The 14,822-nt window shown below is 41.4% G+C and overlaps 1 protein-coding gene across 1 annotated transcript in view; it reads right to left on the bottom strand.

Moving 5' to 3' along the window:
- Window positions 1-7,569, bottom strand: part of LOC104014590 (ovostatin-like) — a 28,428-nt gene extending 20,859 nt beyond the window's left edge. Inside the window, exons 1-10 of the mRNA XM_009467252.2 lie at window positions 7,413-7,569; window positions 6,710-6,893; window positions 6,216-6,372; window positions 4,681-4,733; window positions 3,769-3,789; window positions 2,663-2,831; window positions 2,041-2,125; window positions 1,123-1,234; window positions 625-739; window positions 298-407 (exon numbers count right to left, since the gene is read on the bottom strand). Of these exons, the coding sequence (XP_009465527.2) occupies window positions 298-407; window positions 625-739; window positions 1,123-1,234; window positions 2,041-2,125; window positions 2,663-2,831; window positions 3,769-3,789; window positions 4,681-4,733; window positions 6,216-6,372; window positions 6,710-6,893; window positions 7,413-7,534 (1,128 nt within the window). The 5' untranslated portion in view covers window positions 7,535-7,569. The remainder of the gene's footprint in view (window positions 1-297; window positions 408-624; window positions 740-1,122; window positions 1,235-2,040; window positions 2,126-2,662; window positions 2,832-3,768; window positions 3,790-4,680; window positions 4,734-6,215; window positions 6,373-6,709; window positions 6,894-7,412) is intronic.
- Between the last annotated feature and the right edge of the window lie 7,253 nt (window positions 7,570-14,822).

Genomic DNA, 14,822 nt, shown 5'->3' with positions numbered 1-14,822 from the left:
GGCATATGATGGTCAATTCTGAAGGCAGAGGCAGTGATTTATATCAAGCTTAAAATGCAAGTGATAAAAATGCTAGTTAATGGATCGTTTTAATTCAGAGTATTTCTGACAGAATCAAACTCAGAATAAACTGATACTCTTCAGTATTCAGAATTACCAGTAGGGCACTGTATGTAAAGAAAGAATCTTGGGGAGAACACCCCCTGCCCCAAACAGTCCCCCAAATATTGCCATCACTGTTGTCATGGGATCACCTGTCAGTCATCTTCAATACAAGCTGTCTATGGCCTTGCTTACCTGTCCAAAGTAAGGAATTCCTCTTCTGTAGTGGCGATCCATGTTCTCAAACTGTATACTGCTCATCACCCGAGTTATGGAAATAGACTGAGTAGCTGTAAATTGCAGGCCTGTAAGACATGTCCAGAGTCAAGAGAAGATATACATTGTCTTGCATATAGCTTCATCAGAGTTAGTGTTTGCCTGGAGAAGGTCACTGTGCTTATAAAAATGGATCTTCTTCTTCAGGAAGACATCCTTGTGCTCAGCAGGTAGAGGCCAAATATCTCCTACTCTCTTTTTTGACCACACCACTGTTGATGTTTCTGCCTGTCTAGAAGGGATTACCTGTTCCTTTCTCTGTGACAATGGCTTTCACGTCAAGATTCCTCATGTAACCAATGCGATTTAGCTCAAAGATCTCGGAGCTGAAAACCTGGGAGAGACAGCCCTCTGTCTCCAGCTGGAAAGGGAAGAAAACAAATCCTGTTACCAAGGATCACAACTTTCAAAGGATGCTGGCAATACATGGCACCCTTCTTTAGTGAGTGAAGTGTTTTCCCACTACTTTTAACATGATTTATACAGGACTGATGGAGACATCACTCTCTACATTTTTCAGATGGGAAACCGAGTCATGAAGAAGGAACATGTCAGTCCTTTTTCAGGCCTGTAGGAAACTAAGAAAAGAAATGAGGTGCCCTGAGTTCCTAGCTAGTGATCTAAGCAAATAGAGGAGTAGTGTGAAGTGAAGCATCAAGGAGAGAAAGAAAAGTGTGATGAGCAAAGGGAGAGAAGCAAGAACACAGGACAAGCACAAAGAGGAATAATAATTATGTATCATACATCTTTGGTAAATGATTGACAAACTGGGTTTTTCTTGCACCTCCCATAAGAATCAAAATCCCTGCACACACTGAGCTGGACTTTCCCTTCAACAGGCTGGCCATACGTGTACCTAGGGGAAGAGGAAATAGGTCCATGAGCTGATACTTGAAAAATTGACTTAAGCTAACATATGCAGGAATAGACCCAGGACAAGCAGTGAGCTGGGAAGCCAGAGAATGGAATAGTTTCACAAGTTTTTTCCTCACTGTTACAAAAAGATAATACGACTCAGAACTTGGAATATTAATGAGTTCTATTTCACTCCTAAACCCATGAACTAAAACCACACCTTAAACATAAAAATAAATATCTCTTATAAGCATGATGGATAGACATGGCTACCGACCAAATTATGACTGTTGTTTCCACTGTTCAGCTTAGGCTGGAGTTCTAGACTCACTGAAATCAAAGCAAATCTCCTCATATCTTCAAGGGAATCAGGATTTCAACCCTGGATTCTAAATTATGAGATCTTGGTAGTAGAGTAAGCAAGGTCCTTCTGAAGGATTAAGCTTGAAGGGGGAGTTAAAGACAGCTGGAACCTTAAAGACCCCTGCTAGAATTTAACGGTGCTCTGCTGTATGAAGATCTCCCTCTGAAGTGGGTTATTGGGAGTGGGTACATCCTACTTCAGTAGGGTACCTCTCAAAAGATTTATTCAACCCACCAAACAACAGCTGGAAGAGAATACTCACACAATAAAATGAGATGAGCACACAAGTAAATGAAAGCTCCAACTACCGAGTCAACCCTGACCAACCTCTTCTGAGGCCCTATTAATTTTGGTCTCTTCTCTAAGCCCTGTCTCTTTCCCCAGTCCTTGGGAAGTTCTTACTCTTCAGCATATTTCCTAACCACTCTGCACCTCATACTTACACTCCACAGACTTCCACTGTGAACTCTGAATCCAGGACTGTAAGGCTTTCTGGTGCAGTGACTGTGACGTCGAATTTTGGCAACACTAGGACAAAGAATAAAAAGGAAAAAAACAATACTGGCACATTATCAAGTGGCAGGCCCTCCTGAGATGAAAGAGAAAATGTCACAGATGGAATGGGATCTCAGAACTGGTGTGCCAAAATGGTCAAGAAGTGGCCTGACCTGTGAAGGCTCACTAAAGTACTTCTACAAAGCTTTGAAGAGAAGTTAGGACTTCTGAGGTGAATCCTGTGATGCCTAGATATCTTGCAGAGCTTTGGCCAAGAAAGTTCATGGACATGGCTGGGAGAAGGTTAGTTTGTCACAGTGAAATTTGCAACCAACTTATTGATTTGTTATGCAGATTATTTTCCTGGCTGAATCTATGCAAAATGGTTAATTTATTTTCTTTGGCTTTTTACTGTTCTTTTTTTTCCCTCTCCAGTTCTTAATGACAACTAATTGAAGTTGCATTTGCTGGGAAGCTGTTTGAAGTTTTAGCAATCAAAATGGTTGATTGATAGGGGCTCATCTCTAATAACGTTTTCTACTCTGAATAAAAACAACAGGTGGCATTTACCATATTCCTCCACAAGGAATGAGTGATTTGTTTTATCTCCTGACTTCTTTGCTACGATAATTTTGTAATTCCCCAGGATAGGCTCTTCAGTTAGCGGGAATTCAATCTGGATAATGTTCATCTCTGATGTCACATTTTGCCACTGAAAGATCCTGTTGCCCTGTGGATCCTGAAGAAAAAAGGGATAAGGAACCACAGTTTGTTTACCTTGGAAATCTTTTGCTACTAGCACACAAAACCAGAAACAAAGAAGAAAATAGGGCAAGTTACTTTAACTCATTGGGGAAGTTGCTTAATGCATGTGCATTGAGATAAATTATGCCTTAGTACTCTGATTATTAATGTTGCTAGATTCTCATCTGTTGATCTCAGATTTAGGCATCCTCTGTCAGCCTAGGTGTTAGTCTCAATCATCAGGGGAAGCTGCACGGTACTGCTCTTCCCTGCTCTTTAGTATATGTTGCTCTAGTTCTGTGTCAAGAGAAGAGAGAGAAAGAAAACCCCTTCTTTTCGTGCTTCCCCTTCAGCCGAGCTTATCCCACACAAATCTTGGTCTTTAGCAACCCCAGCTTTTTTCAGCTGCTGGAAGAAGGAAGGAAGCATTTCTTCTGTATTCCCTGAGGTGTCTAAAACTAAAGACTAAAGAAAACTCATTCACACCATTTCCTTGAACTGTTTAAAGCACTGACTGCAGAAAAACACATGTAGAGCTCCAAATATGGATGCTTCACTGCAAACAAAATAAAGTCACCTGACTTCATGGTATAACATGAAAACTTGAAAGAATGCTGTCTAGACATGAACTGTGATTACTATTTTAAAAACCACCACAAAATGCCATGGAATTGCTAATGTGGCTAGTAATTGTGTCCATAGCCTATATTTGTAGAACTTTTGACTACTGGGATGAATATAGGTATGCTTTCCATGGTAGCAAAGCTTGAACAGCATCCTGGGATTTTATGAAGTTTCTGTTAATTTCTGCCACTGTACTCAGGAGCAGGATTTAGCTGCGTGTGGACACATACAAACTGATGTAAGCACATGTGCCCTAGATGTCATTTCTATATGCATAAAACAGGAAAAAGAGAAAAAAAATCTCTTACCTGAATTGCAATCAAGGGGTACTGAAAGAGGAAAATACAAAGTGGGAAGAGATTAGGTGGCTGAACAAACACAAATTAATTTTCCCCAGGACTGTGAGAAATGTTTAACCAATAATCAGTATAATAACAGCCATCAGAGATCCTAATCTCTTATTTTGATCAGTTTAATAGCACTTTTACTTCAAGAAGAAGATTACATAAAGGGAAGAGATGAAATTAGAATGTTGGGGCAGTTTCTGATCATACTGGATTTAGCGCAATCTCAGAGCAGCTGTGTAAGATATAGAGATGCATGTAAACCATGATTTGGGCTTCTTATATCCTCACTCTGCTTATTAGCACCTGCTCTTTTGGTAACACTGTGCTGTCTTCTGCATTACAACCACATGACAGGAGGCCAGTAAGGACCCTTCTATATCTTGGCTTATATACTATGAGCATGAAGACAGCTTGCTGGTAATGAAAAGGGTGCCTCTGATGAGATAAACAATTGTGGTAACAATTTTCATTTTCATTTCCCCATTTCTAAAATGAGTAAAGTACTAGGTGGATGACTTGCCAGTTTTTGCAAGCAACAATTGCTGAACAGTAATAGTGGGAGACTGAACAGTGGCCTGTCTGGTCAGAGCTAAAATAATGACTGCAGCAACAAAGTGAAGGGTTTTTTGAGCCTCTTTCTCAGCAATAGCAGGAGGTAGTGTGTCAGGAATCCAACCTGCTACACACTTGCGCTCTTCCTTGTGACTCTAACATAAGGGTGGATTATAGCATGTGGTTAGGAAATTATGTTAATTCTTTGGCATTTAGTCTCTACAATATCTCACTTTATCCACAGTAACTGTTTATTTAAAATCTGAGAAGAGGTTGTCTCCCAGCAATTTTAAATACAGGGGAATATTACTGGTCACTCACCATCTCCTGAACAGGTTTAAAATTGAAATCCAGGGCAACAACACGAAACATCACTGGAAAGACAAGGAACAGGGTGTTAACATTAACTGTAGTTTATTTGGCTGAGCATGATGTTTTGCATTCATTAGTACTCCCAGTTTCACTGGGTCTTCTAACAGTCCCACTTGCACAGGATGCAGGTAATAAAATGCATCTGAAGGTAAAGGAATTCTACACAGACTTTGCTGAGGGGACTTTTCCCCAGCATTGTGTTCTCACACTCTTTCATGAAAGTTTGCTTAACCTCAGAGAAAGGGGATGACCAGATGAATAAGAACTGCTATGCAGTTCAGGCAGTCTCAAGTGACAACCATAACTCTTTCAGTGGCTGTCTGCAAGAGGTAGGCAATTTTGTTCCTCTTCATTTCCCCATCCCTAAAGCAGGGTTTGTTGCTTTGAAGATGTGAAAGTTACAAATATTAATGGAACTAAGTGAAGTTCCAGTTTTTCCTAATGCAGTGTAATTCTTGTTAGTTCAGTTTGTTCTCATCTTGTACATGTTTTTGCCTTACTTTCTTTTTTCTTTACAAGAGAAAAACTGAAAGAAGAACAATGAATTACTGTACAAGGAAAAACAAAAATGTTTCAAAAATGTCCTTACAAAGCATTACCTTTACATCATTTAATTTAGTCTACTGCTTCCCCACCTCAAAATCAAGCAATCTGACAAATAATCAAGCCATGTTTGTGGGACACCTTAGTGGCACCAAATTCTGATTGGTAAGCTTCCCTTCATGCTATGTATATATGTAGATAGAACTCAGCCCTAATTAAAGTACAGCTGATCCAGTCTAACTGCTATGTTATTTGGCTGACCTCTGGAAAGAAATATTCTTGTAGTGTTTCCTACAGTGTTCTAGCTGTGTGCTAGAAGCCTTAATGCCTAGAAGTGAATTAAGGAATAGATCTGGATAAGTGGTTCTTTGCATACATGGAGCTCTGTTTGATGGCCAGATGAGAAGTACAGATAGGGGAATAGCGTAAGTGTAGGAAAAACAACAACATGAAAGTATAAAGTCCAAAACCATCAGAACCCAGAGGGTAAATAGGATGATTTTGTCTTTAAAAGTTTACAATTAATTTTAAACTAATGGATTGACTCTTGGTCTTTAGACTGTCTTTGATGGTGACGAGCATCACAAACAGAAGACTGTGGGAGCATTGTTTCATGCCAGGCACGTAAGTAGTGATCTAATCACCTCTTTCCACTATCTTGGCCTGTCACCGGTAATGAAACAGCAGCAGTAAAAGCTCCCCTTTTCTTTCAGCTGGGAGGAGGGGACAAAGAAAATAATAGAGACCACGGAATGACAGTCTCCTGCCATCCTGAAGATGACTCTTGGAGCTCCACAGCAAATACTTGTAATGGTTTTAATAGAAACTCTGAAGAAACTGCCTAGACTGTAGCTCAGTCTGAAAAGCACCTGGCAGAGAAATTCTATCTGAAGAAATTGCTTCCTAAGGGATGCACTAAACTAAACTAAATAGATATTCACCACTCTGTCCTGGTTTGTAGATGGGCTTGTCTGTCTGCACGAAGACAATGCTCTCCGTGTTCCAGATCATCACCGACCGACGCTCTTCTAGGCTGATTGTGATGCCCTTGGCAGAGAAGGAAATGAAAGCCAGTGGGGCAGAACTGACAGAAGGAATCTGTGAGGAAACAGAAAAACAACGGGAGGTTGCCAGTCAGGAAGTCATTTGCTCCAGAACCTGTTGAACAGCTATACCTGGTGGCCTGGGCTTCTACAAAGAGACACCTGTCTCACTTCCATCACCTTCATTACCTTCCATCACCTTTCTTGGACCTCTCTTATGTCTATTAAAAATGCCTATTTGTCTGTTACTATATATCTCTCCTCTGCTTCTTTTTTCCTTCAACAAGTCTTACTTCTTCCATTGCTTGTTCCTCTCCTGTGCTCTCTGCTCTAATTTTCTTGTCCCTCCTTACATTTCTTTTCCATTGGGACATAAATTAAAATTAATTTACCGTGAAGTTGAAGCACTGTAGACCATTGCTTGCTGTCATGGTTTTCTCAAAAATAGTCGTGTTAACAGCACCATGTTCTAGGATGACTCTGACAGATATTGTCTCGTTGAAGTTAAGGAACTGCAGGCACACCTGACCTGGAGAGTCAGTTTGGAGGACAGCAGGCACCATCAGGACATACTGCCTATGAGATCCAAACATCAAAGTGATCACATCACAGAGAAAGGAGAAACAGCTTCAACAGGACAAAACAAAGTATTGTTATTATTCAGTACCTGCTGATTAGTTTACATTAAACATAGGACACTCTGCCAATGCCCCTCACTCCTGCCCCACAGCTCCCAACTAGCCCAGCCCTGGGTTCCCCACATAGCTCTACTAGCACCCCCAACTCTTGCACTTTTGCCCTTTATCTGAGTCCTGGACCCACCTGCTTTAGCAAAGCACACTGCTGTTGCTGCTACTGTCTTTTCTGAACACACAGGTCAACTTCTATGGAAGTTCTGCAATAGGCAGAAGATCTGCTCTGTATTAAATGAGAGCCATTCACTTGCCATCCACAGTCCAGTTTAACTTAGTTCTCCAGATAGAAAAGATGAGTCATGGCAGTATTTAATATTTAAAGTAAAAGTAGTGGCACTAATTAGCACTGTCTTTAAAGCCTTATCGTGAATACTATTAGTAATAATACAGTAGTTCTTACGGCTCAGGTTCCTTTGCAGCTGTTACATGCAGGAGAAGAATAGCCAAAAGAAACTTCAGCCACATTTTTGTCACTGGGAGACAGAAGAAAGAGATAAGCTCTCTTCCCAAGAAACAATTCATTGCCTGCTAGTTTAACAACTCCGCAATGAATTCCTCACCCAGCGCTCCACAGGAAAGGATTCAGCCCTTCAACTCCTCCCTAGTTCCTTCCCTAGATGTTAGTGCCTTTATAATTGCAGCAAGGGGTGGAGATCCCAGTCTATCCTACTGCTTGCAAGAACCTCCCCTAAGCCTACTGCAACCTAAACCAACCCACTGTCTTCAGACTGTAACACTTTACTGCAGTTCTCTGAATGTCTGTGCAAAATGTCCTTAGTTGTCTTGTTTTCAAGGTGAGGGGCTTTGCTTTTTACACTGATGGCTGGCACAGCACAGAAAAGCATAAAATGACCTAAACCAGAATAAGCCTGACAAATCAGATTAACATTTGAGGGTTTTCCCCATCATTCTTGGAATTTACCATCTGGATTCACAGTCTGGGTGAAGTAGACTAACTTTCAATAATTTGACACCTGATTCTGGTTAAAATAATATACTGACCTCTCTTTTCTCTTGCTTCATAGATATTTTTAATATTGATGAGATGGAATAATAAAGAAGCCAGAGACAGAAAGAGATCTAAAAAGTCTTAATTATTTCTACCTTGGCATTATTTCTACCTTTGCATGAGCACTTTGCAGCGGTGTTGAAGTCTGATTCATTTCACCTTGAAATTAGCCAGTTGATGCGTCCATATAAATTAATTAGTGCCCCAGGTTTATAGTTTTTACACCTGTGTGGAAGCTAATTGGCTTTTTTAGGGGGAAAAAATCTGCTTTCAGTCAAAGACCTTATTTTAGGATAAAGAAGGATTACCTCCTTCTTTTGCTCTCTTGTGCTCTCAAAAATAAAAGCACTCTGTTCTGCTCCCCAGAAGAAAAGCAAAGCTGGAAAGCAGTTGTTTGATAACTGTAATTAATTTCTTTCCATTCATATTGATACTGGGTCTGGCTGGGATGAAGTTAGGAAGTCAGCTTTCTTCAGAGTAGCCTGTATGTGCTGTGCTTTGCATTTGTGGCTAGAACAGTGTTCATAACACACCAGTGTTCTGGCTATTGCTGAACAGTGCTTGCACAGTGTCAAAGTTTTCTGTCTCCCCAACCTCCCATCCAAAAGCCAGCAGTCTGGGGGTGGGCAAGAGACTGGGAGGGGACACAGCCAGGACAGCTGACCCAAACTGACCAAAGGGATATCCCATACCCTATGACGTCATGCTCAGCAATAAAAGGTGGGGTAAAGGAGGAGGAGGGGGGACATTCATGGTTACAGCGTTTGTCTTCCGAAGCAACCGCTACACAAACTGAGGCCCTACTTCTCAGTAAGTGGCTGGACATCTGCCTGCCAATGGGAAGTAGTGAATAAATTCCTCTTTTTGCTTCTCTTTCATATGCACCTTTTGCCTTCCTTATTAAACTGTCTTTATCTCAACCCACGAGTCTTTTTGCCTTCCTTCTATCCTCCCATCCCCTGGAAAAGGGCAGTGAGTGAAAGGTAGGGTAGGCGCTTGGCTGCTGGCTGGGGTCAACTCACCATTGTATGTTATCAACATGGTTAAATTTTGTAGACCTGAAGCCAGAGAGATATGGCTTCAAAGGCATAGTACCTGCATGGGAGCATGCTTTTCTCTACTCTCCTGATAGGCTGTGTGACTGTCTCTTCTTGTTTCTTGCTAGTGTGTGATGGAGGGAATGGTAGCGCCTGCCACACAGAGCAGCTTTGAAACTTTCTTCACTTACGTCTTCAAATTCTCAGAGAAGTATCAAACCATATGAAACTTGAACAGGGCAGCAGTGGGTGGTCCCCCAGAGGTCTCTCCGTGGCATGCTGTTGTTGCTTAGACCACAGACAACAGTCTGATGTTCCGCTCTGAAAGCCCAGCTCCCTGTCATTTCTATTAAAAAGGATCTCTACCAGCTTCTACAGTTCAGGAGCTTCACTAGGGATCAGGCTTGATTTTCTCTGCGATGGGATACCCACACCAGGAGCTGTCAGGCACTAAAATTCACTGACAAAGGGTTGAACTCGAGTTGACATTGTAAAAATAGTAGATGATCAGTATTGCACATTCTTGCTCTTCCTGGCTTTCTCAGGTAGTTATGAATTTATTGCAACATAATAAAGTATTCATCCCAACCAAGCCAATTTGATGATCATCACAGTCCACATCCTTATGCAGCAAGAAGTTTTCTGAGGCTACTTTTGAAAGTTTAACCAAAAGATCAAGTAGGTTAGGTGACATTCAGAGTTTGTATAGATAGAGGAGGGTAGCTGTGTATAACTTACTGTTTTAATGAGCAGGTTTTTTGGCCCAAATATAGATTGGATTGTAGCTTTGGTTAGAAAGTCCACACTTGTATCTCCAAGAACTGGCACTACTCATGATGTGTTCTGTGCATATATGCCTTCTGAATGGTAACTAAATGCAGGACAAAAATGGTCTATGCATCCTACATCCAAATAACTCACTGCACTAATTTAAACTCTTCACTAACCAGAATGGAGAAGGTGCACCTAGTAACAAAATAAGCATACGAGAAATGCAATTATCTGGAATAGAGAAGTTATTGGACTAGTATGCTTGCAATCAAACAAATACCCTGGATGAAAAAGAAAGTCACTACACCTTATCACAATGAAGGAAACTGGAGGTCAGCCCATCTTCTTGCCTGTAACATATAATCATTCGTCTTTCACAGGAAAATCAGAAAACATTCCACTTCCATACAACAAAAGGGTTGTTTTCAGGACAGATACTTACAAAACCATTGACATTTGGTTTTTCTGTTTTTTGGGTTTTTTTGTTTGTTTGTGTTTTTTTTTCTGACTGCATCTCCTTGCTCTCCAAATCCTACCCATGTCGTTTACCTCATCTGTGTATGTGCAAGAAGCGTGTGGAGATTGCTCTATAGGGAAACTAGAGATGCTACTTCTTCACCAGGTCAAGACACTGTATTTGGGGGTCTATATATATATATATATATATATATATATATATATATATTCTTCTCATAGAAGAATTAATTCAGATGACTGGCACCTAAGTTAACCTAAACCTCCTCCCCACACATGCTCACACAGAAGATGTATAAGATGCTCTCCTTAGTCCGCTGTCATTGAGATTTCTTGGAGATAGGTCTCAAGGCTGCTGTGCTTTGTAACAACATCATGATTCCTTACCAGGAGATTTTGGAAGAACTCGTTGATCTTTCTGGCATATATGAGGAACTGTGAAGTACTGTTGGAGAAATATCTGTACACAGATGTATTCTCTTGCATTCTTGACTCAAAATGAGTTGTTTTCTAGCCTAACTTTGAATGTCACCTAAGCAATAACTTCAGACTTCAGCTAGTCTTATTTAGTAGTAGCACCACATTCATCTAGATCTGTGTGTTTGTAGATGGAGGGCAATGAGAGGGAGCCTTGGTAACAGTAGAATAAGCTGATTGATTTAGTTAACTTTGTGAAGAAACCACCCACCAGCTGGGTATAGACAGCTTTCTATCACTTAAACAGCCCTGCTGCAGGCATAGTTAGACTGCAAAATTGTGCCTTTATGGTTGTGGTTTTGTTTATTTGAGGCACTGGATATGTTCTATCCGTAAAAGCTTATCTTTATGAATAAAAGCTCTCTTGTGATGATAGACTATACTAATACTACTCAACTGCAAAATTTTCTTCATAAAGAACTGGTCACAGTGACTTCTGTGTCAAGGAATGACCTGACCTCAAATTTCACTCACTAGTATTGCAAAAAGAGCCCTATTTCTTTCCTGTGGGAGTCATAAAATGGCTCTAGGAAAACTCCAATAGCCTCTGGAGCTCCATGTTTTCTCCTGTTTTTTCAGTATTTGTAGCTGCTCACACTTCATTTCATTATGGTACTCCTTCTTACTCTTACAGTTTATTGTCATTACCCAGCCATTCTTTGTGCTTGACTGGAGCAGTGGAGGAGAGGAGAGTGGTAATTCTGTGGGAGTTTGCATAGCCTAGCAGAGCAACTCTGAACTAGCTAGCTGAGCACTGCAGTAAGTAGTGGCATGACCTCTGGCAAAGCCCATTTGAGGAGTTCCATGATTGATTGCCTTGCTAGCAGCACCCCAGCTGGCAGTCTGAAGCCAACTTGGATATGTCTGTGAGAGCTGTAGCCATATCTTTGTGGTGTAGACACTGACACCTTTCTTGTAAATGGGTTAATTGCTACATTCAAAGGAGGATCAATGCAAAGAAACTCAGTCATTACAGCTACAAAAATTAATTGAAAAGCACTGAAGCGATCTGTGACTTTGACTATGACTGCTTCCTATAAAACCTTCTGTAAGCAGATTAGACTGTAACAATTTGTTTAGGCATAGTAAAGGTCGAAATGCTTGGTTTGGCCCAGGTGGTTGGGGAACAATGCTGAAACATGGTAACTACAGGTAAAGTCCTGCTTGGTCAATAGGGTCTCCAGTCAAGCATGCAAGATTTCTTTCATTGTTCTAGGACATGTGGGCGCTGGCAAAGTTCTCTAGCAGCTCTGCAAGCTAAGAGGATGGTGAGCTCTTTAAAGAAAATAACTGTATCCCTAGAGGAATAGTCACAGCCTGCAGTGATTTTGATGAGTGATAGAATTTCTTTCAACAAAATGGGGGGGATGGGGGAGGTCCTGCAATTTGTTTCAGTAGTCTATGATGTTTTCACTCCTGGAGAAGGCAGTAGTGTAAAAGATGGCATGCAAAGGTCAGCCAGTTGCAAGGATTCTATTATGCCAGGAACTCCTGTGAGTGTGGATGGGTCATCCAGAAACTATTTTCAAAACCAGAGACCTTTATCCTCCTATACAAAGAGTCTGAGGTCTGAGCAGGAATATCGCTGTATGAGCAAAAGTATTAAGATTGTCTTTGCTGTGTAGTTTTGGTGGCAAATGTGCCAGTCAAAGATGAGTGAAGCTGGAATCTGGCTACTGTCACTGCATCCGCATAAGCCTGGGAGCAGATACTGATGTACTAATGAAATTATCTTGCCTAGGTGTACGCCATTTACCTGGCAGAGCTCGGGCTAAGCTACAAATGCAGTGGTACAATTAGGCTATCAAGTTGGTCTGCACTTCTTTTGGGAGTGCTTTGCTGTTTTACTGTCCTTGTATGGACAGGACCAAGGGCATTCAACCCTCCTTTCTGCTTGGTCTTGATAGGCAGCAGCAAGGGTTGGGTTCAAATGTAAACAGGTCACTAATAAAACACCTGAACAAGCCCCACAAAAAATCTCTGATACTTAGTAAGTTCATTCTTCATACTTGCAAACATAAATAAAATTTTTGTTGGGGGGAAAAGAAAATACTTAACAAGAGGTATCAAGAGGGGAACATTTGACATGTAATTCAAAAAATATAGCTAGTTAAGCCCTCTCCTCTGGTGAGACATCTAGGCTGGCTGCATGCTCTCTCCCTAAACCTCCCATGCTAGCAATCAGCTTGTGGCTGGTACTGAGAAATCATCTTGTCTACCAAAAGCTGACACAAGCTGCACGTGATGTTGCCATGTATTTGCTCTCCTGGCTACCAGAAAGGTACTTGAGGCTAAAACAGCCATCTCTAGCATGCTGAAAACTGCCAAACCCATTCTCTGACCTTTCAGCCTCTGAGGAAAATCCTAATCCTTTGTTCCTATTTCACAGCTACGCACAACTCTCCTCTTTTCCGAGCTGTAACTTCTGCACTCTGTAGGTGGAAGCATTTGCTTTAAGTTTGGATGACAACTTGTGCCAGTCACATGTAGAAAGAAGTAGCTGTCTGAGGCTTTCATATTGCAAAGGCTTTTCTTTGCTTTATGGAAAGCCTGCTTTTTAATTTCATTCTGTAGAAATGCCTCACAAATACATTATAACAACAGATTTATAAGTGTTCGAGATTCCCTTAGTCCCTCTTATTCTCCTCTCCTTCCCTCCACTAGTTTGCAGTGGAGTAGCCTTCCCTGGCTGATTGCCGTTCTTCTCTGAAGTGATTTGAGAGGGGGGTCATCCAGGAGTTTTGCTTCCCCTTGGGATCTCAGCCATCAGACTGTTCAGTCAGCCCCTACAAGGGCTTTACTGGCGTATTTGTACCCCTCAAGTCCTTTCATGGAGTTGCAGGCACTATTGCCACAACACATCTGAACCATCTCTCTGAACAGCAGCTGGGCTGTCTGTGAGAAGGGAACTGTGGAGGAGTAACGTCTTTACATGCTTCTTTGGATACGGCTGCATGAATGCAGCTTCATGGTATGGACCTGGACCAAATGAAATACCATTTTGCCAGGCTTTCCACTTCATTTCTCAGACATATTTTTTTGGGAAATGCTGTATGGCTGTTCCAGCGGTTGTGAGAAGGGAAGTGTGGATCTTGGTGTAGTCACTTGAAGGTTGTAAAATGTTTTCAGAACCAAGAGTTCATAGAAGATGAATCTGAGAAATGAGACTCACATCTTTAAGAGCAGGCGCTACCTCTTCTAATTTCTTTCAAGTCTGTCCTCTGTGTAGTCATGATATTGCTAGGGCTCAAATGTGAAAAAGAGCATGAGTCTCTCGCAACTGATTGATAACAAGTGTTGGAGGCTACAGTCTCTTTGTGAGTACGAGGGCATCACTTTGAGCTTTTTGCCATTGACCAACATCTAGCTTCTAAATCCATTTTTTTGTTGTTGCAAAGGCTTTTTCTTTCCACCATGACATACCAGAAATTGAACTTGTTCCAGACACATTATGGGAGGCATGCAAATGCTATTCAGAGCCTGCAGCTTTCTCTCCCTTTATCTGTTATTATTATCTACTTGGCAGCACAACAATACTCTTGTGTTACCTGGTATATTAATTGTGCTATTTTAAGGATTCCCCCCCAGGGAGAGCCTGTTTGTGCCTTCCACCCCTGACCTTATGCCTGAAAAGTCTTTTGGATGAATTCCCCACATATAAAGGCTATTTCTGCTTCATCTCCAGTGATAATACATTGAACTACTGAGCACTGTATTGAACAAGCTGGAGGTTGTGTCCTTGATGAAGAGCTGTTATTCTTTATTATCTTCTATTATCTTTCTAAACAGTTGAGGCTTCCGAGTTGGCTCAGGGCAAACAAGCTGGCCTGAGACAAACGGGGAGTCAGAGAAAGTCCTTCTTGCATAGTTTTCCCTTTTAAAGAACTAGGTGTTTTTTAAGGCTACTGCCTCATAAACGACCAGTGCTAGGCAAAACTGTCTGCTGGAAAGCACTGGGTGGAGATGAGGGAGTGACTGGCGTGTCATGTCCATGTCTAATGTCACCCCTAGTTGCTAGCCCGAGGGAAGCACAAGTGCTTTG

Source organism: Nipponia nippon, unplaced genomic scaffold, assembly GCF_047370975.1.
Source record: "Nipponia nippon isolate SJK-2023a ecotype South Korea unplaced genomic scaffold, ASM4737097v1 scaffold_3, whole genome shotgun sequence".
In the NCBI taxonomy this organism is placed as follows: Eukaryota; Metazoa; Chordata; class Aves; order Pelecaniformes; family Threskiornithidae; genus Nipponia; species Nipponia nippon.
The sequence above is the reverse complement of the archived record's forward strand: the minus strand, read 5'-3'. Positions and strand labels throughout refer to the sequence as shown.